The sequence below is a fragment of the Corvus kubaryi genome, unplaced genomic scaffold (assembly GCF_017639235.1).
Source record: "Corvus kubaryi isolate FWS band 111438036 unplaced genomic scaffold, C.kubaryi_AGA036_p1.0 129, whole genome shotgun sequence".
In the NCBI taxonomy this organism is placed as follows: domain Eukaryota; kingdom Metazoa; phylum Chordata; class Aves; order Passeriformes; family Corvidae; genus Corvus; species Corvus kubaryi.
This window is the reverse complement of record NW_024580664.1, coordinates 408,612-428,888: the sequence shown is the minus strand read 5'-3', so window position 1 is coordinate 428,888 and position 20,277 is coordinate 408,612. Positions and strand designations below refer to the sequence as shown.

The 20,277-nt window shown below is 40.7% G+C and overlaps 1 protein-coding gene across 1 annotated transcript; it reads right to left on the bottom strand.

Moving 5' to 3' along the window:
- Window positions 1-3,970: 3,970 nt before the first annotated feature.
- On the bottom strand, window positions 3,971-10,976 carry MRPL42 (mitochondrial ribosomal protein L42). Its single transcript, XM_042025503.1, has 6 exons — window positions 10,844-10,976; window positions 9,589-9,750; window positions 7,762-7,825; window positions 6,804-6,888; window positions 5,339-5,502; window positions 3,971-4,086 (listed from the first exon to the last, which is right to left on the bottom strand). Exons 2-6 carry the CDS (start codon window positions 9,668-9,670, stop codon window positions 4,041-4,043), a joined length of 441 nt encoding a protein of 146 aa, XP_041881437.1. The 5' UTR covers window positions 9,671-9,750; window positions 10,844-10,976; the 3' UTR covers window positions 3,971-4,040.
- Window positions 10,977-20,277: the final 9,301 nt, after the last annotated feature.

The window sequence follows — 20,277 nt, the reverse complement described above, 5'->3', positions numbered from 1 at the left end:
TTTTCTGTGTCAACTGACCATAAGGAGAGCCTGTGAAGATTAACTCGGGTTCAGATGTCTAATTAGTATCTGTCTGAATCTTGGAGATAACCCTGACTTTTATGTATTGTAGGTACACAATTTGTTCCTTTATACTGGTGACTAGTGGGTTTGCTCCAGGTCAAGTTTGTTACATTGTAGCATTAAAACAAAATATACATCTTCTATTACAGATGAGGAATGCAGTCTGCATCTATTTGGTCTCTCCATTTTATAACTTTGTATTGGCTTTGAGGATGGAATGAGCAGAGAAGCTGCTAAAATTCATAAAGACTGGAGTAACTGAGAAATGCAGTGCTGGCTTTAACAAGCAGTCAGCACTGTGACTTACAATGACCTGCCACAACAATTTATTCTGGTACAGCAGAATTTGGACATGACAGATGAAGTTCAGACCTATTACAACAGCAGCAAGAGAGAAGTTTCCTATAGAACTGAATAGCTGGAGGGGTGGGGAGGGATGGACAGGTGGGTAACTGCTGCCTGCTCTGTAGTGAAACTAAGTCCCGACACTTCACATGGGTCTCATTACTGCTCCACTGTCGACTCATTTTTTTCCCCTGACTGGGAGGGTGGAGTTTTTTTGGTCTCTGAGACACCTTACAAAAGTTAAAGCTAACGGGCAAAAAACCCTTTGACCCTTTAAATCCAAGCCCTTTGGGAGCTGCTGGGATCTCCTTTTCCCGCAGTGCCCCGAGTGCAATCAGTGGGAGCAGCCCACGCCGCCCGCCGGGGTCAGACCCGCCCGCAGAGCCCCGGCCCGACCCTGTGCGGTGCTGCCTCCCGGTGGTGCCGCACACAACCTGCACAGCAGCTCCCGCGGCGCACAACGGGGGGAAAACCCGAACTAAAGCATCCGGTTTGTCTTCAATTGGGGATAATTAGGGGAGGGACGAGAATTCTTTTCACTAAGGCACCAAGATAAATTGAACTGCGATTTAAATGGTCTGAATTCCTCTTCGGGACCACTGGAACAGGCTGCCCAGGGAGGAAGTGGAGTTTTCCCCTCTGGAGACATTCCAAACCCAGCTGGCTGTGTTCCTGTCACCTGCTACACGTGACCCTGCCTTGGCACGGGGTTGGATAATATGATCTCCAGAGGTCCCTTCCAAACCTAACAATTCTGTGATTCTGTGAATTAAGGACGGAATTTTTGATATTTGACTGAAACAGAGTTTTCTAATGGCATGCGGGGCAAGCAAGGCTGGAAGAGACTTTTAGTGAGACATTTGAAAAACAAATCACTCAGTAAGATGTACCCAACTGCATACTATCCACAGCAATGAGCCTAAGACCGTCTGGAACCCTCAATAGCTACTAGATACAAAGCAAATGCCTAAGTGCCCAAAATTTGATACAAAGTCCCAGAACAGGCTTAACATCGCAAATTTTACCCAACCTAAGTTTGCAATTTCAAAGAACAAGAGCAACGGAAAACAGAAATCCCAAACTAACTTTCAAATGGATTTTTTTTTTTTTTTGCATGGAAGTGGAACAATAATCAAGTGGACGACTTCTGAAATCCAAGTTTTCAAATGAAGAGAAAGAAAGACAGTTGTCTGAGACCCAGAAAACCAAGAAGAGAGCTTCAAATTATTGTGAGAGTAGTATTTTAAATGTGTCGTGCTTTGGGTAACCCAGGAAAAAGATTTAGTAAAAGAAAATGCAGAAAGATTGAAAGCACCAGCGCAAGGAAAGATTTTAAAACATCAATGTTATAAATTAACAACGAAAGGGCACAGGGTACATGCAGTGAACATGTGTTTTAGACTGTTTCCAGCAACTGGTCAGAAGAGGAAGTACTTTAAAGATAGCAGCCAAGCATATCATAAATTTTTAGCTCTCAAAATGCCTGAAAAGCATCCAAAAGTGTTTGGGAAGCATTGTGAAATCCAGTATTTCTACAGTGATTGTGGATGTTTGATCATAAACAGTGTTTGACAGGCAAGAATAGATAAATGTTGTAACAGAAGGTTTCTCTGTAAAGCAAAATTTCTTAGCAGAATTAGGCAGCAGTAAGCAAAAATATGGAGGAAAGAATGGGGGAAAATAATTGTAAGTTTAAATTAGTCTAAGGATATCTCTTCTTACACTGGCATGAAGTCACACGGTGACAAATTAGGTCTCAGCTTTCCAAAAATAAAGGAAACTCAATTTTATGCATTGGAACATACCAAAACACTACATGAGAGGTAAGCTCACTTATGCACCAGTCAGTACCAGGCACCACGAACTGATGAAAATACCAAAATTTGCTGTACTACAAATTACTACAATCTATTTGAAAAGTTATATTCTAGGCAGAAAATTCATGCGATTGAACCTGCAGAGTTAAGCAGCCATCCTTTGCAGAGACCCCACAGACATTCCTTTTGTTATGTGAGCAACACATCATTAATAGGGAGCCAAAATCACTTGGCTGATGTTGGCTTGAGCATGGAACTCTGATATCTTACAAGCACAACAGAGCGAAGCAGCAAAACGATTTCATGCTCTGCCGTGATAAACCAGTATCAGCTACCCAGCATTCGGATTTAAAAATGCTCTGGCTCTAGTTTTACATAAACATTTCCACAAGTATTTAAAGGTACACATCCAGTATTTATTTTTACACACATCCAATCTTGCTTTTTTCACAATTAAAGGATATTCAAGGGGGAAAAGGTTATTTAGTAATATCTTTAAAAACAAGCAGTTTCTCAGCTTCTCAATAGAGAAGTTGAGTGGTACTCAACTTGTAGCAAATTCTGTAGAAAATGCATGCTGGCAAAATGACACTAGACTAACAGAAGAAACCAACCCCTTCCTAGGTTATCCAACTTGCTTTGGAAGGGAAATGCAGTAAAAATGTATGATGTATACGAGGTAATTATTTTCTGATTATTTAGAAGGACCTGCTAAGAAGGCTTTATGAAGTCACTGGGATCTCTGCAGTGGCACAACATTCCAAGCTAGCCCTTTCTGTCAGAGGGCTGATGCAAGACTAAAACTGTAGACTGGAACAAAGGTCTTTTTCCCTTTCCTGAAGGAAAAAAATGCTAGATGACACAGAATATTACAAGAGGAAGAACACTTAAGCACTACAAAATGCTAAAGCAATGATGTAGAATCAGATCAATTTTTTTTTAATTTAAAGCATTTTTTATAATAAAGGGTCAACCCTTCCTCCTCAGTAAACTACAAAGAGCAGGGATTACCTTGCTGATGTAAACAACTTCTTCTACTGTGCTACAGCTACTCCAATTTATGTATGAACACAGCATCCTCACTGAGTGGTAGTTGGGGTGGGATTAAACAAACAAAAAAACCCCCCCATGAACCATGAATGCACACAGAAGTTCTCAGATATTTGAGAATGCTGGATGGTTTAGAAGGGCAAGTTACTGTGCCTTGGATGCTAAAAATTAACCAAGTTGGCCAGTTTTCAGTACATGACAGCCTTAAATACTATTACTTGCCTGATGTAGAATTAAACATGGCACCAGGTATCTCACAAGTGTAACAGAACAAGGAAAACTAATTGTTTTCACAAATACCTCAGATAATATTGTTCATAAATATTATTTCATTAATACTTCAGTATTCAAGCTCAGCTGCATTTCAGTTAATAGATTCCTAAAGAAAAAAAAAATATTATCCCCCTCAAAACCACCAAACCCTAACACATCCATTTCTGGACTTCCCATTTTGATGCAAGACTTCTATGGATTCACTTGACAAATGATGAGCCTCTGACCTCTGAGTTTAATCAGAGCACTCCATCCCTGCTACATCCTGTTCTAAGACTTGTCCATTTGCTGACCAGGAATGCACAACTGCCTTCACTGACTCCCTGTTTCATCAGTGCCATTTCGTTGGTTTTCTGTCAACCAGTTAAAGTAGAAAATAAATGTCAAATCAAGTTAAGCAAGCTCTGTTATAGCCAAACATGTCACTTTCTGTAACTTTTATTTCCAATAAAAATTGACAGCTAAGTCCTGATGAATAAGAAGTTATCTTCGTTATCGGTCTTTAGGAGGATTAGGATTCTTGCGTCTTCTATGATACCTAAAAGAAAAAAAAGGCTGCAGTGAGTGCAAGCTGTGGACAGTCTTTATTTTCCTGGTATTTCTGCCCCCAGTGAGTGACCTGAGGTTACACAAGGAAGTGAAATACAAGATACACAAGCACAATCCACCACCACTCATTAGAGATGTCATCTCTGTTGTTTGTGCAGTTACATAATGCTACTCATTTCTATTGCTACATCTGCTACAAGCACGCAATAATCCAATCAGTTCTACAGCTGAATAGGCACAAAGGCTGCTGTTTATTCTTAATCCTTTGTGTGAAGTTAATTTTATTACATGGTCAGCCTTCCCTTTGGCTAAAATGATTGCTATAGAACAAAGATGTTGAAAGGAGTTGTGCCGGACTGTATGTTAAATAGTGTAATATTTTGCAGAAAAACTAAAAAAAAATTCTTCAGAACAAAAAATGATCCATACTTTCCTCTTAATTATGCACCCTAAACAAGGCAGATCCTGTCTGATCTTCATTAAAGTGACAGCTACCCTTTCGTCATAAAAGTCATACCATTCCATTCCTTATATCTACTCCCAAAGCACATTAATTAAAAAGTTTTCTGTGGACAACACCACCACAAAATTTTGCCTGTTTTATGTCTCCATAGCTATAAAATTAGCAGCTACCAAAAGATGGAGTAACATGGAGTGGAAGGGAGTAACACACACCAGAATGCTGATTGCTTACATTAGTATATCTGAATGTCCAAAGTTCCTCTTTAAGCCCAGTCATGTATATGTGCACCTCTCCTTCTCCCCAATTTCTGAATGCAAGGCACACCAAAGTACACTTTTCACCACTCCAAATGAAAAACCTCTACTACTCCTAAGTCTGAGAATCTTCCCATTGAGGTTCCTAAGGAACAGGCACTGCATGTTTCCAAGCTGTATTTGGTTATGTCCATTGAGGGTATTTTATGTACTAGATTCTGTTACTGAACTTTAGTAAATGACCTGAACCAGCAGCTAACTGGATGGTATCAGGAATTTCTACACTGTCATGTATTTTACAAAAAAAGTGGCAAAATCTACCAAAGGAGAAGTGTTAAAAAACCCCTTATTAAATACAGTCTTCCATTTACACAATACCACATTTAAAATTTTATGTAGTAGCCCAAATGCTAGAGGTATCTTGTCTCACATGACTCTTCATTGGTTGAATCTGGCCATTAAATGATTCCTGTATTTCTCTTTACTTCCAAAATGAACAAAGAAATCAAAAAGGAAATACTTACTGTCCCACAGGATACCAGCGATGTTTTGTTGTGTAAAACATTTTGCTGAGCTCTTCAATTGTAGGACCTCTCTCGTTCTTTAGCTCTTTTTCATCCAATCTGGATTTCAAAACTTGATCAAGGTTTTCTTCTTTATTATTCACTGGATCTGGCCGTGGAATGGGCTAGCAAAACATTAATGTATATGTCTGTCTTGTTTCTCCTTTTTTTTTTTTTTTTACTGAGAAAGTCAAAAAGCCAAGCTACATAAGAGTAAGCTGTAATGCTATCTAACAGCTGAAACCAAAGGAATACAGAAAAATGCCTGCAATTGCACAGGGTGTTTATTGTCCCCACCTGCCCCCCCCAAATGAAACCACACAACTGTGGAGACGTCTAGACACATCTATTTACCCTAGGTACTACAGCTGATGAGCCTACCCTTAAAACCAGCATTCTTGTAGTCATTATTGCAGACCTCAATCTTACAATTCACTAGCTGCATCATCAGCTTCAGTTCTACTAACACATAAGTATCCATACTATTCCTAGCCAGAATTTTATTCGTAGCAACCATCATCACTGCTGAAAATCTTTTAAAGGACACATACCTCTGAGAAGAATGTCACTTCCTAATTTTTTATGCAACAGGTAAGACCAAGTTGTTTGTTTTCAATAGGAAACATAACTACTACCACTATAACAAATATTTTTCCTTTTTAGTCCTTTAGCTTTTAGTCTTTTACACCTGTTTTTCTTGAGGTATGTGCAACCAGCAGATTTAAAAATACTGCTATATAATTTGCAGGCAGAAAGTGCTAAAATGGTTTATGTTTCAATGGAGAATTTTCACACTGGGTACTTCAACACAGCTACTAGCTGCAGTATTTTACTAGCACATGAGAACTGGAAAATCAAACAAAAAGTGTACACTAGAAAAATTTATCTAGATGTTAAACCACAACACTAGACTTTCATCAATGTAAAGAACACATTGAAAGTACCACTGACAGACAAAAATCAATATTTAAAGTTCTTCGTGGCTTTTATGAACTCAGTGCTGAATGGAATTTAAAGTTCAAGTTGAAAACAGTAGCAGCAGTATTTCTTTGTATTTTCTTGCCCAGTAGGACATGTGAACCATAACCTACGTTCCAACCATCCTTTCTTGAGTAGTATACTCATAGACAGACACTATTTTCTCTGTTGTGCACAAGTATTTTAGTGCCTTGCTTAATTCTACTTGAGTTACTGTATGCTGTGATATCTGAGCTTTTCTGCCTCTGCAACCTTCCCTCAATTCAACTGAGTACACTCCTCCTTGTGGCAGTAGCTATAGTCACCAGTCATTTACTTCACAAATGCGCTGAGCACATACTAAAAAAAGTATTTCAAATTAAAAAAAGATGCCCTAAAGACTCAAACCTGTGAACTACTAAATGCCTTTACAAGAGTAAGAAATATAAATGTGCACACTTGGACATACTTTTGTATGCTCGTATGGAATCTCAAGCGAAGGGTGGTAGCAGACAATTGTCTTCAAATCGGATGTCACTGCAAGTTCCACCTTGCTATAAAAATAAAAAAATCTTGTAACTTTCAGAAACACTGAACAGCTGAGCAGCCCAAGTCCCAAAGAAAACTGGATTTGACCCTGCATTTATGAATCCTTAATAATTTTCTATAAAATAAGGGTCATAAATATTTGATCCAAACTTCCAATTTTTTTGTTTCCTCAGTCATCTTCCCTTTTCTTTTTATAGAGGGAAAAAGGGCTAAAATAAATAATTAAAACAGATAGAAACATGTGCTGGAAAAAAAATCTGAAACCCTTTAATTGTTGCATATAAAACTCTAAACAGATAGGGATGATGATCTCTAGGACAACATGCCTTTATAAGATCTATGGCATCTACAATGAAAAGACAGGAAACAAAGCTCTGTTTGGGCTTCCAACTTTCCTATTAGTTAAAAAATCCTGAACAGGAAGTCCTACTGAAAGTTTCCTTGTGAGAACATAACATTTCTCACCTTCCTTCCCATGACACACTAAGCTTCCTAAAACCATGGATGACACGGATGCAGTGTTTCTCACTATATTTGTATCATCTTTTCCCATTTCTACACAAGTTTCCCATGCAGCAGCACAAAAATACCTGGACTTTGTCTTAACAACAAGCATCAATGGAAATGACTACTCTAAGCTAATTTTGCTCTTCCACAAACAAAACTGCAAGGGTACTGGGGATCATCAACATGTTAGAATGAGTCCTGCATGACTTATCATTACTATTGGAGACAGTAGTTTAGCTAAAATTACTACATATATCCAGTATTGGCAATAGATGTGTTTGATACCATTATATGACAACTTCACGACACAGAGAGTAGCCCTGGAATAAACATTACGTGAAAAGGCCACACATCAAAGCATGTTTACATACCAGTTGTAGTCTTCAGGGAGAACTGAGTATGTAGATTTATGGCAAGCATGATACACAGCTCCATCTACAATAAAAACCCAAGAACTCTGATGTAAAAACAAGCAGAGCTGTGGCCAATTTAAGAATGTCTACATTTTCAATTTTCATTCTGTTTCAAGTCTTAATCAGGGATTAGAATCATATTCAGTTTTAGAGTAACAAAACCCAAAACTGTCTAAATAGAAGTTCATTTCTAGTGCAATCAAAAAAAACCACAGTATGCAGGCAGCTATGACCTATACTAACCTTCCTAGTTGTATTGTTTTCCTAGGAAAAATCACTATATGAACTAAATACCTATAGAGTTCACCATTAGGAAATATTCTTTATATATGTAAAGAACAATACCTTATGACTTACAGGGAAGATCATAATTTCATTCATAGCAAAATTTATTATAAAAATCAAAATCAGGGGCTCTGACAGGATATGTAGAGAAATGTTTTCCTCATGAGGACAGCCAACCAGGGGGACTGAGACCCAGGCAGGTTTGTGAGTTCTCTGTCCTTGGAAATTTCAAAGACCCAGTAAGCCCTGAGCAACCTGATGTGAATGCAGAACTGACCCTACTTTGAGCAGGAGCTTGGACCACAGACCACTCAAAGTCCCTTCCCCACAGTTTGATTCCCATTTTTTTATAGAGTCATAGAATTATTTAGGTTGGAATAGACTTTTAAGATCATAGAGTCCAAACACAAACCTAATGTAAGGTGTTCAATAGCCCCTCACACAGGAATCATCCTGTAGACATTGCCTTCCACAACAGGTATGCACACCTAAGGTGGGCCTGGGACATGTCTGGAGTTGACTTCCACTGGGAACCCCCTTCCTTTATTGCCGGAACCTGACACAAATCCACATAGAAGTTTCTGTGTCCAGTGAAGCTTTTTCAACAATTACACCTTTTAGAACAGAATTATGATCACATGAAACAATCTTCACATGTTCTGAGCTTTCTGTGAAGTCATAAAAAGGTTTCAACTTTATCTGACGTTATTTTATTTAGACCATTTTTTAATTCAAATAGGATTCTTCATGGCTGCTCATAGCAGAGCGAGAGAGCAATCATTGTGTCAAGACCGCGAAGGGTGAAAAAACAAAGAAGAAACTTTTGTGTAGCTATTTTCCTTTCAGAAATATTTTAGATTTAGCAAATTCTTAAATTCAGAATTACTGTTAGCACTTCCACTCTTCAGATCTTCTAATTAAACTATTCTTAGTTATTACTTGAGTTCTGGTAAACTGCAACTAGTTTGTATTTCTTCCTAAAACTTCTTTCCCTTCCTTGCCCACTTACCCCTAAAATGTAGTATGTGCATTATATTTTCTCCATTGCTGTCTTTTCTACCACCTTTACTATCTTCCCTATGTCTTTCTATTGACATCTAAAACATGGACAGAAATCTAAAAAATAGTACTGCCTGTTTCTACGTGTTCTCTGTTTATGTTAAGTAACAAGATTTTACTGTAGCCTTTTCTCACCACTGATTCTAAGTCCGAAAAAATAAATTCAATGATAACCAGAAGGAAGAGGGGTAGTATTGACAAGCTAACTAAGAAATTAGGGGGGCATCCTATGTGGACCATGAAGGTTTAATAAGAAAAAAACAAACAAACAAAAAAAGATATCCTTTAGATTATTATTAGAATAGAGCATAGTCTATCAGACTTGATTCTGTTCAAATAGAAAAATCACTTCCATGCTTCCATTACTTTAAATAATACAGGAAAGAGGCTCTCAAGGAACAAATTTTAATATAGGACTTCTACAATTTCATCACTACTTACTCTGCAGTGGGACCTGTTTACAGGTGGCTACTGAACGCATCCGAAAGAGGCTGGACCATGCAGTTCTAAGTGACATTGCCATCCTGACAGCAGAGAGAAAACCAGTCCTGGACAAGATGGAACTCAAAGAGGCATGTATCCTTTTTCTCTGCAGAACACCCTCTGAAAGAAACCAGTTTCGTAACTATTCAGGATACAAAAGACTAACAATTAAATTTCTTGAATATCTTAACAAAAAATTAAATTTGTTCAACGTATTCTTCATTGCCAATTGTTTAGAAGTCCTTATCACTTAAGATAATGGTACCTGTCTCCTTAACAGTCAAAAGCAGTACGAGACTTTATTAACCATGAGATAGTCTTTGAAGGTTCAACTTTAAAAAAAAGCTTCCACGGCTGTGTCTTGTCACAGGCTTTTCTACTGGTACTCTCACCCACCTGAAATTTGCATCCTTCCTTCTGCACACTCCATAAAATTATTAGTGGAATATGCTTTTCTTGTTCACAATGTAAATATCACCACCCAGTCCAAAAAATAGAAGTACTTATAAACTACACTTGCTGTAGTTAAAACACTCTCTACATGCAGTTAATTGGTTTCATCCATCTCAAAAGCAATACACCTAAAACCTGAGAAACACCATTTAGAATACCTTAAATGCTACCCAAAATCTCACAGAAGCAGAAAGACATCTTATGTTTTCATTGTCTACCGAAAAAAAAAAAAATTGCTTTAAAGAGAAACTTATAATGAAGCTTAAAAAAAGGTAACTGGAGACAGTTTAAAGACATACTCATAAAAATAAAGAAACAAGAGCCCTTTAAAAGTACTTCATATTTTGTGCTTCAGAACATCACCAGAAATGCGCATTTTCCCAATTTCGACACAGTTATTCAGCATTCTCTTTATCTGTGCCAATGCTGCTGAAGTTAGGGGAACACTGACAACTACAGCTGCTCATAACTTGCCCTCGGAAGCTCATTAACAAAAAGGAGGCGAAGAACGCGGCGGATCTCGGCCGCCTGGTCCAAGGACAGGGGTCAGGCACCAGCCCGTTCCCGGCCCCACTGCGAGGACCACTCCAGTTTAAATGGGGCCAGTCCCATCCCTGAGACAGCACACAGGAAACAACAACACGTGTGCAGCAACACGCGGGAACACGAAACCTGAGGCTTAGAATTAAAGAAGATATTTAGCTTTCCAAAAAAAAACCCCAAAAAAGTCATTAATCCGTCAAAGCAAGCAAAAGAATACCCGTTATAAAAGTCCTGAGCGTGCCGCACAGGGTTCAGCCCCTCCGAAAGCACACAGAGCCTCCCTCCGGCCTTGCTCCGCGCTCCCCGGGGCAGACACCGCCCGCCCCGGCCCCGCCCCGCCCCGGCCCCGCCGGCGGAAGCGGCGCCGCGCGCCCGTTCCGGCTCCGGCGGCGGCTCGTCCCGCGGCACGCCGGGACATGTAGTGCGGGCAGCGAGGGGGGACCCGCACCGCCTCCGCCCGCCTCCCCCCACTCCGCCCTGAGCGCTGCCCCGGTACCGGCACCGCCTCCCTCCCTTTCTGTCCTCAGCGCTGTCCCAGCACCGACACCGCCTCCCCTCCCCGCCTTCCGTCCTCAGCGCTGCGCCGGCACCGGCGACAAGCCGTGAGCAGCTTCGTAATAATATGATGGCAGGAAGAGCTAGCCCGGGCTGGGCCAGGGGAGCAAGCGGACACAGAAACGCAGGTTCATGGAATCAATTAGGTTGGAAAAGACCTCTGAGATCATCCAGTCCAATCTTTGATCCACCTACACCTTGACAGCTAGACCATGGCAGTAAGTGCCATGTCTGGTCATTTCTCGAACGCCTCCAGCAACGGTGACCCCACCATCAACCTGAGGAGCCCATTCCAATGTTTAACAATCGTTCCCCTGGAGGAATTCCTCATGATGTCCAACCTGAACCTCCCCTGGCTTGAAGCCACTTCCTCTTGTGCTCTTGTCCAAAAAAACCCCAGATTCATTACCTGGTATGCAACCAGCCAATAATTAGCCACTGTGGACAACACTGTCGCTGGTTGTCCAACCCCCACCTTATAATAACCTTTTTTCAGGTAGTTGTAGAGAGTGATGAGGTCCCCCTGAGCCTCCTCCAGGCTAAACACCCCCAGCTTCCTCAGCCGCTCCTCATAGGACTTCCCCTGTAGATCCCTGGCCAAACACTTTCCACTCACTCTTGGTGCTCCGGTGGTTCCTGTGCTGGGAGGGTTTTGGGAGCTCAAACCCACAGTGGAGGCACTGAGGCAGCCCCAGCATTAGCAACAGCTGTTCAGCTGAGGGAGTGGGCACGATGCCCCAGCAACAGGCAGCAGTGCACCTGCTGGTCCTGGGAACGTGCCAATATACCATAGTCTTATATTAGCTGCAAAATAACCCCCTCTAATCCCATAATTCAAAGGCACATCTCTAACATTATTGGTTATTTCACAAGCTTGCAAGCATAGCCTGCTTGCTTTCCAGGTTGAATTAGACAGTGGCTGCAGCAGCTTCCTCTCTTCAACCTTCCAGATCTTCACAATACCTGTAAATACTCTTCCACAGGGAAGGCCTGGATTTTATGCAGATGAAATAGCATGTTTCCAATATTCAAGGCATACAGAAAACTCACCTGAATGTCCCAGGCACACTGCTGCTCTGGGACCACTTGCTGTACTTCTTTTGGAGACTGAGTCACAAAGCATTTGAAAGACAAGGTTATATTTACACAACATTAATAAAAGACAAGAAGAAAAAACAAAAATCAATTGTCTGACCTGCTGCTGTAGTATCTGAAATGGCTCCAGCACTTGAAGCTTTTATACATCCATGAAGTCTCTAAGTCACATCAGCAGACTGTGTCTCCATTCCTGTCACAGCATTACGCTTTTGGAGACTCTTAGATAGTGTCTCCTGAAAGGCTGCAACCTCTTCCAGATATCTTTCAATCATTGCATCTTTTCTGGTCATTAGTTTGTAGTACTGCAATTTCATGCTGTCATCAGTGAAAGCCTCACAATTTCAGCGATGTTTAACTTTGTTCTGTAGTTGCAGAGTTGTAAACACTGGTAATTTCCAGAAGCATAGCAGAAGTATAGCCAGAAATTTCTAGTCAAGAGCTGATCACCCCCAGTAGCAGTGACAAAGATTTTCTTTTTTTGAGTATTTTTCTGTACGGTGGGAGGTAAAAGACATCCATTTCGAGGCTTCTTGCAATATTAGATTAATTACATCATAGAAAAAGGGGGCAGAGATGGGCCAAAATATTTTACATACTACTTAGAGAGATGCAACCAAGGTGAGAAATCACAGCTCCACTACGAGGCTCCACCAGATTTGCGGATATAAACTCACTTGGTCATTCCAGCAAGTTTCTGTGTGCAGATACAGAGGCATCTGATCTGGGCTCATGCACCAAACTGAAGCAACACAGTTCTTTGTATTTTCTGCTGTGTACCAGCTCATGATTCCCACAAGGAAATCCTAGGGTGAGGGCAGCATCCCATACAATCAAGCAATCATCCACTACAAGCAAGACGGTGGTTCTACTGATGGACAAATAAAACACTTTGAGGATTTTAAACTCAAGGACAATGCTGAAAAAAATAAAATGGTAATAAACTGTCTGAAATAAATGCACTCAGGAAATTAAAAGAAAGGAATGAATCTTTATGTAAAGAGTGAGCTTCAGGAATATCTTGTCCACAGGCATAGTGGGGATAAACAGAGTTATTTCAAAGTCACTCTTGCCAGGAGCAGTTCGTGACAATGTGGGAACTGCTCAGGATTCTTGACTTTCTCCTGGTCAACTGCAGTGTGACACACCTGTATGTAAATGCAATGTTCGCTGTGTGTTTTTGTGTGTGAACCTCTGACAAGCACATTAGTCCTTGATTTCCTTCCTAGGAAGTACTAAGTAAAATTAAAGCTTCTCTGACTTTTCTTGAAGGTGCTTATGAATTAATTGTCATAACTTCTTTACAAGATTGCCTAAAGTCAGGGATGATGATGACTGTGGTTGACACCTCTGATTCTTAGATGCTTTCTTGAAAGGGTATTGTTCACCCATGCAGGAGACAAAAATTCTTCGCTGTCCAGTGGAAAACTTGAATTTACTCCCTTCACAGCTGGAGACCACTGTAAATTTCACCTTTTTCTTTCTCCGATGCAAGACACTTTTTTTCATCTTCTCTATATGGAGCAGCAACTATTAAAAAAAAAAAAAAATTAAAACCTCCCTAGCCCCCTAGAAATTGTCTCCCAATAAAAAATACTAAATCTTGACATGCTTGAATATATTAGTCATGATTACAATATCAGACTTCTGTGGTGCTCCTACATAATTGTTTCCTACATAAATTTATTTGCTTTAATAAAGATAATTTTTTACTCTTCAGTGCCATATGTACTTCCTGAGGACTGCATACAGACACACACTTGCAGATATGCATGCTCTCCTCAGACACAAGTTTGAAAAAGTAGAGTTTCTAATGTTACTGATGAATGAGACCAACAATGGTGGGATTTTATAGGCTGGTGGCATTGAGTTGTTAACAGCTAAGAAGCTAATTCATTAACAAGATTGTAAAGATCAACAAAAGCTTTGTTTTGAAGCTACAGTCTGATCTGCTTGTTTTCAGTGATGTATTTTTTTCTGTAAGAATGTTATTCTAGAAATGCGTGCTTTTAGAACTTCACCGTAATGGCAAATCTTGTAACTTAAATCCTAGTTCTAAAAAGTTGCAATTGAAGGTACCACAGAACTTTATTTTTATGTTTTAAAAATGGAACCACATACCCTGCTAGGCTTCCAGGCTATTTTTAGGTGGTTTCTATAAAAAGATTTTTAGGAGACAGTAGATGAGGTCTACCCCCTCCCTGACGCATAATGTTCTGCAAGTCTATTCTTAGCAGCATGTTCTGACAGATTACAGCTTTCTGGTAATGAGATGGGAATTGCTTGAGGACGGCTCAGAAGTGTGACTACACACTTCTCCAGCATGTCTGGAGATGGGGTTAGTAATAACTGCCAAGGCCCTTGCTTGCCTCAGCAGCTTGTAGACAGCAAAGGGGAAAGTCGCTCGGTCTGCATTGGCTCAACAGAAAGGTTGAGCTGTAGAGATCGATGGAGGCACTAATGCTGAGTTCCAGACCTCTGGGACTTCATGTCTTTGGAAACCTCGAAAGTTTTGTTTCTAGGTTGGTCTCTCACTGAAGATAAACCATCAACCTGCTCTTACTCCAACAGTAAATTACAAACGTCTCCAGGAAATGCTCTGACTGATCAGATGGTTGAGCTATAGTTAGGCCACAGATGCTATGTAGTGATCAGGGCAGGACTGTGTTGGTTGGCTCTGGTTTAGAAGAGCAAATTTTTAAATCAGAGATATCATCTGCACGGGCGTGGGTTTTGCGTGAGCAGTTGCACAGGCACACATACACCGCCCTTCTGAGGAACGGAAAATTGGACCTGGCTGTTCCAGCTCTTTTGCTGCAGTGGCGTATTTAGGAAATTGTTACTTAGTAAAATCATTCAGGCTGGATCATTGGCAAACTGAATATAATACACTTTTTTTTTTTCATAGAAACCAACGTTTCAAAATATTCCTAGGAATAAGCATTTGGCTTCATTTATTTCCTTTTAAACTGGCAAGGTACTATACAATCATACCTAGAAGTGGACCTGAATTTGTGAATGGGTGGATTTGTTTTGTTGTAAAGGTTGTGTCTTAACAGTGGGGATGGATGGGCCTCCACTCCTGAGATACTGTATCTTAATTTCTATGAGGTTATCCTATAAATGTAGAAATCAAATTTCTAACGAGACACTGTACTTTAGTTATGGTGTTAATTCTCAAGTTTTCTAAAGTTATGTTGTAGACAGACAGATTTCTATGTTTTAAGTCAATCTGTAAACACCCAAAGAAAACACCAAGACTTATGTCAGTAGGTCCTCTTCATTCTTTAGCATATCTCACACCATCTCATCACTGGTCCATCCTGTTACTGGTAAGGAGGAAGCTGCAACTGTAAACAACAGATGACAAAACGAAAGTGCCTCAGCAGTTATATGCAGCCTAAATAATTTGTGTTCCTGTTGATTACCATAGTTCAAGGAAACCATATTATGCCTCTATTCAAGCAGCCACTTAATGAAAAAAAATCAAAAGTTATTTGCTGCAATGAAAGCTCCTACTCATAGCATCCCATTTTGATGTTCTAAGTTGGTAAAAAATATAACTGGTGGGGGTTTTTTCTTCTCTCAGTACAGTTTCACCCAGTCCTGCCAGTTCAGATAATTCTGAAATTGTCCAGTGACACTTTAATTACTGCTAAATGAAAAGCACTCCACTTCTGTGCCTTAGTTTCCCCCTTTGTACATATGCATCATAATGACTCTTGTGAAAATACTCTGAGATTTACTGCACATTTTTAATATAAAATCTGGCTGTTATTGTGAGTATTCATTCTGTATGTGTACATACATACATCCGGTTTTTGCTGTAGAACAGATTTTCTACATTACTTGACAAAAATATAGAAATGCTTTTATGCAAAAATAAAGAATCTGGGGTTTGAAATAGAGTTGTAATTGCAGTAAGACTTCTATAAGATTGCAAAGAGGGATAGAAGGAGGAAGTAAGATTAGTCAGACACAGGCTCAGCTGGCCTAGATGCACTCACTCAGTGAGTAACTCGATGACAGCAGAAGCTGTCACAGGAAGATGGTCAGCAGCTGTATTGAATTGTTCTGGGAGTATTAATTGCCTAATTGTAATTACTTCTTTACCTTTCCTGCCTATAGTAGCATTATAGAACACTTTGCTGGTAAATTAGGTGATTGCCTAACTTTGTTCTTGGAACTGCTGTAATCCCAGCAATGATGTGATAATCACAGGTTTGTGGGAGGAGGATTGTGCTCCCCATCCTGGCCTTTGCAGTGGTGCAGTGGGACAAGATCAGCTCAGCCAACAGAACAGGTCACTGCTGCGGGAGCGGGTAGTCCTACATCTGCACCATCTTGCTCTGTTTCCTGCTGCTTCTCTTGTGCCAGCTCTGATGACTCAGTGAGCTGGTCAGAAAGGTAACTCAGCGAAAAAAACCCCAATAACAACCCCCTATACCCCAATAGATACATACCAGTGGCAAGAGTGGCTCAGGAATATAGGGCAGGGAAAGGGAGCAGGAGCTCAGTGTTGCCTGCAGCTTCTCCAAAAGGCTGAGGGGCATCCAAAGCTGTGTTAATAACTCATGGATACTACGAGGTGCAATTTAACTCCCACTTGTGTTACGTTTTGTTGTCTGGGGCTTGCCAGACCCCACTGTAAGCCAAACCAATTCACCAGTCCAGCAGAGGACCAGACTGAATGGCTGTTTTCCTGCCAAGTTAGTGTTACTGCATCAGCTCAGCTGAATGAACAGCAGGGAAAATGCTATGTGTAAGGAAGGAAAGTAGAAGGAATGAGATGGGAAAGGGAAGAAATAAGCCCTTTTTTTAATAGATTGACTCAGCTGTTTGGTGTAATGTATGTGGTTTCGCACTATCCCTAATGCAGGAAACTATAGACAGTCCTTTTCTCACACCCTCAGGCATGGGTTCCAGTCCCGTTCTTCATGCCTCACCTGTGCAGCTGTGTGGCTGCCTGTGGTTCACAGCAGCTCACTGCTCACCCAGGAACCATTTGTGCTTTTGATCAGCTCCTCTGAGGTGAGATCATGGTGTGAGCTGAGGGAGCAGCAGTGTGTGGCAGACGAGGAGGGCAGTAGACCTTTAGCAAATACAAAGTGGCGTGGCCTTGACATGAAACTACACACTCACTGTGGAGGCAGGCCTTGGTACAGCTGGGCCGTAGGAATGAATGCCCGTTTGAATGGGGACTACAGGTGACACCAGTCTGACTGAACACCGTCCTAAATTTCCTCTGAAATGCAAATACAAATGTAATGCTTTATGTAATGAACCAGCAGCCACTGTAGTGTGACAATACCACTTTTCTAAAGGCAATTTGCATCTTCAGGCACTCTGAAGCCAAGGATCAGGGAGCAGTGGGGTAGCTCCCTTACGACAGGGGAGCCAGGAGCCGAGGGCAGCCCAAGGTGAGGAGAGCAGTGACTCCATGAAGGAGGCACAGCCTCACTGTGCCAGAGGCAACTGAGCAGCGCAGTTGGTCACTGCAGTGAGGCCTGTGCAGGGGTCATCAGGCAGGACACAGTAACAGGCTAGGTCTGAGGCTGGTTCAGGAGCTCCTGACAGTCAGGCAGGCACAGCTGAGGTGCAGCTCAGGAAGGACTCAACTCCCAGGCTCGTTGAAGGGCAAGGGTGGATACCCGTGTTGAGGCTGTCACAGCAATTAAGGTCTATTTGTGCACTCATTGCCCTGACACAAAGCTGTGTATTCAAAACAGCATCTGACAAAGCCTTTACTAATCATCCACAGTCCTGTTGGATATCCTGGAACTGTTTGTCAGCATATATCTGACAAAATACATGCATAAAATATTCCCACATTTCCTCACAGTCTGACTGAGGCACAGGGTATATTTTAGAATAGTAAGGGAGCAAACAGTTAGCAACTCCTGGTGCTAAAAGAGGACAGAATTCGAGGCAGTGAGTCTTAAGGAAAGATTTCAATTTAATTTAAACAAAGACATAGCATCTAAATATTTCAACCTAGCAAAAACAACACCAGGCTGAGTCAGGGAGGGCAGCTGTCTAAACGAGGATGCATGACTTCACTACTTACAATACTTGGGAGGAAAAAAGGATTTTTTTTCCCATCAAACCTTTATTTTGCAAGACAAATAATAATAAAAAAAGGATTGATTAAATACTCTGGAAGGTTTGACAAACTACAGTTGTAGCATTATGGGAAGCTAGTTTTTTGTATCTGCTTTTTCTTCTTTCCTTTTCTCTTCTCTGTCCTCCCTCCCATGCCCTTCAAGAAACTTTAAAAAGTTTTAGGTGTTTTTAAGGGAATTGTGTTATGTTTAATGGTATATGTGACTTTGAAAAACTGTATGGATAAAGAATAATTATACTGCTCAAAATAAATAATCTGGCAGAGAAGAATAAACACATTTTAAGAACAACCTTGCACTGCAGAGCAGGAGTGCTGAAGTACTGTTCTACCCAGGGAAGCAGAAGCATGCTAGGCTGGATTGCCCGTGATGCTTCTCCAAGGATGCCTTCCAAGTCACATGCCAGATGGAGGATATGCACACAGAGCAATGCCGGCTATGGTCCAGAACCTAGTTATGGCAGCACTGTGGAAAATCCTGAAGGACAGGGGTGGATGCTGGAAGGTCATTAGGTTGGGAAGGCACCTGAAGGATGCAAGAATTTCTATGGGGTGTGGCTAGCTTGGGGAGAATAATCTCCCCTGGCACTTACATGCCTTGTTCCAGCTCTGATTCAGAGGATTAAGTTGCTGTCTTTGGGAATTTGAGAATGCTATAAAAGAAGGACAATTTTTACTACAGCTTTTCCTGGAAGACATCCCTTGGTAGAGAGGAAGTGCAAAGAAGCAAAGTCTACAGTCGATATTCTGGAGTTGCCAGTTTAGATGGCTTTTCCAACCTGATATGGATACTCAGGGATCTCTGCAGCAGTCCTTCTAGAAGCTAAAATGACTTAGGGGAACAATCTAAATCTTTGTAGATACGACAACAGAAATCAATGGTTTTGTTCACTGCCATTTCCTGGTCAAGTGGACTTCAAAAGCCTTTTCATAAAAGGAGACAGAAAGAGAGCTGCAATGCAAACTCCCAGGATGTGACAGACCACTTGTTGTGCAACAAAAGATATCAAAACATAACAAGCCAGATTGACTTGCTGCAACTTCAGACTGAAGCAAGATTCCTGGTCTACGACACTTGAAAGGGACCACTAAAAGCAACACCGATGAGCATTTATTTGAGCCAACTGTGCTTCATTCTGTTGCTGCTCCTCACAGACTTTCAAGAAACTGAGTGGCATCTTACTCCCATAGAGCCTACACCCATGTTTTCTTCTGCGTATGCTAGTCCTTTAATGGACAGTATTCAGTGTAAAAAAGAAAAAGTGTAAAAGAAAGGAAAAAAAAAAAAAAGGTGTGAATGCAGAAACAAAAAAAAGATAAATAATTCAGCATGCACTATAACAAAATACATGTTTTTTTCAATTCCTTTTGTCTTGAGTGAAGCTGCTTTGATGTCTAAACAAGTGTTGGAGTCATGGAGTCTTTCTCCTAGATTTGCCATTGCCAGAGAACTTTCTACCAGAATACACAAAAATTATGTCCTGTTTAAAACCAGAAGAAAACACTTGACAGGGAATCATACGTACATAGGGTTCTATTCCTGGCTGTGCTGCTAGCCTGCTGAGTAACCTATGGGAAATACGTTCATCTTTCTGTGCTTTTATTTCCTGTCACACATGAAATCCCTAATTATCTTGGTCTTTGCATGTTAAGTGCTTTAATGAGTTAATTTTGAGTTAAATATGTTTTAATTGAATGTTAACCCATCAGCCCAGGTACAGAAATCAAGTTCTGTTATTAGTGTTCTAAATGGTTCAAAGCAGTTTATTTGCACTAGTTCCAGTTAAAATTCCCCAGTTAAAAGTTTCCCAGTTAAAAATCCCTTTTCAAACTTTAAGCCACTTGTACACTATAAGAGTTATTTTTCCCATGTTCATTGT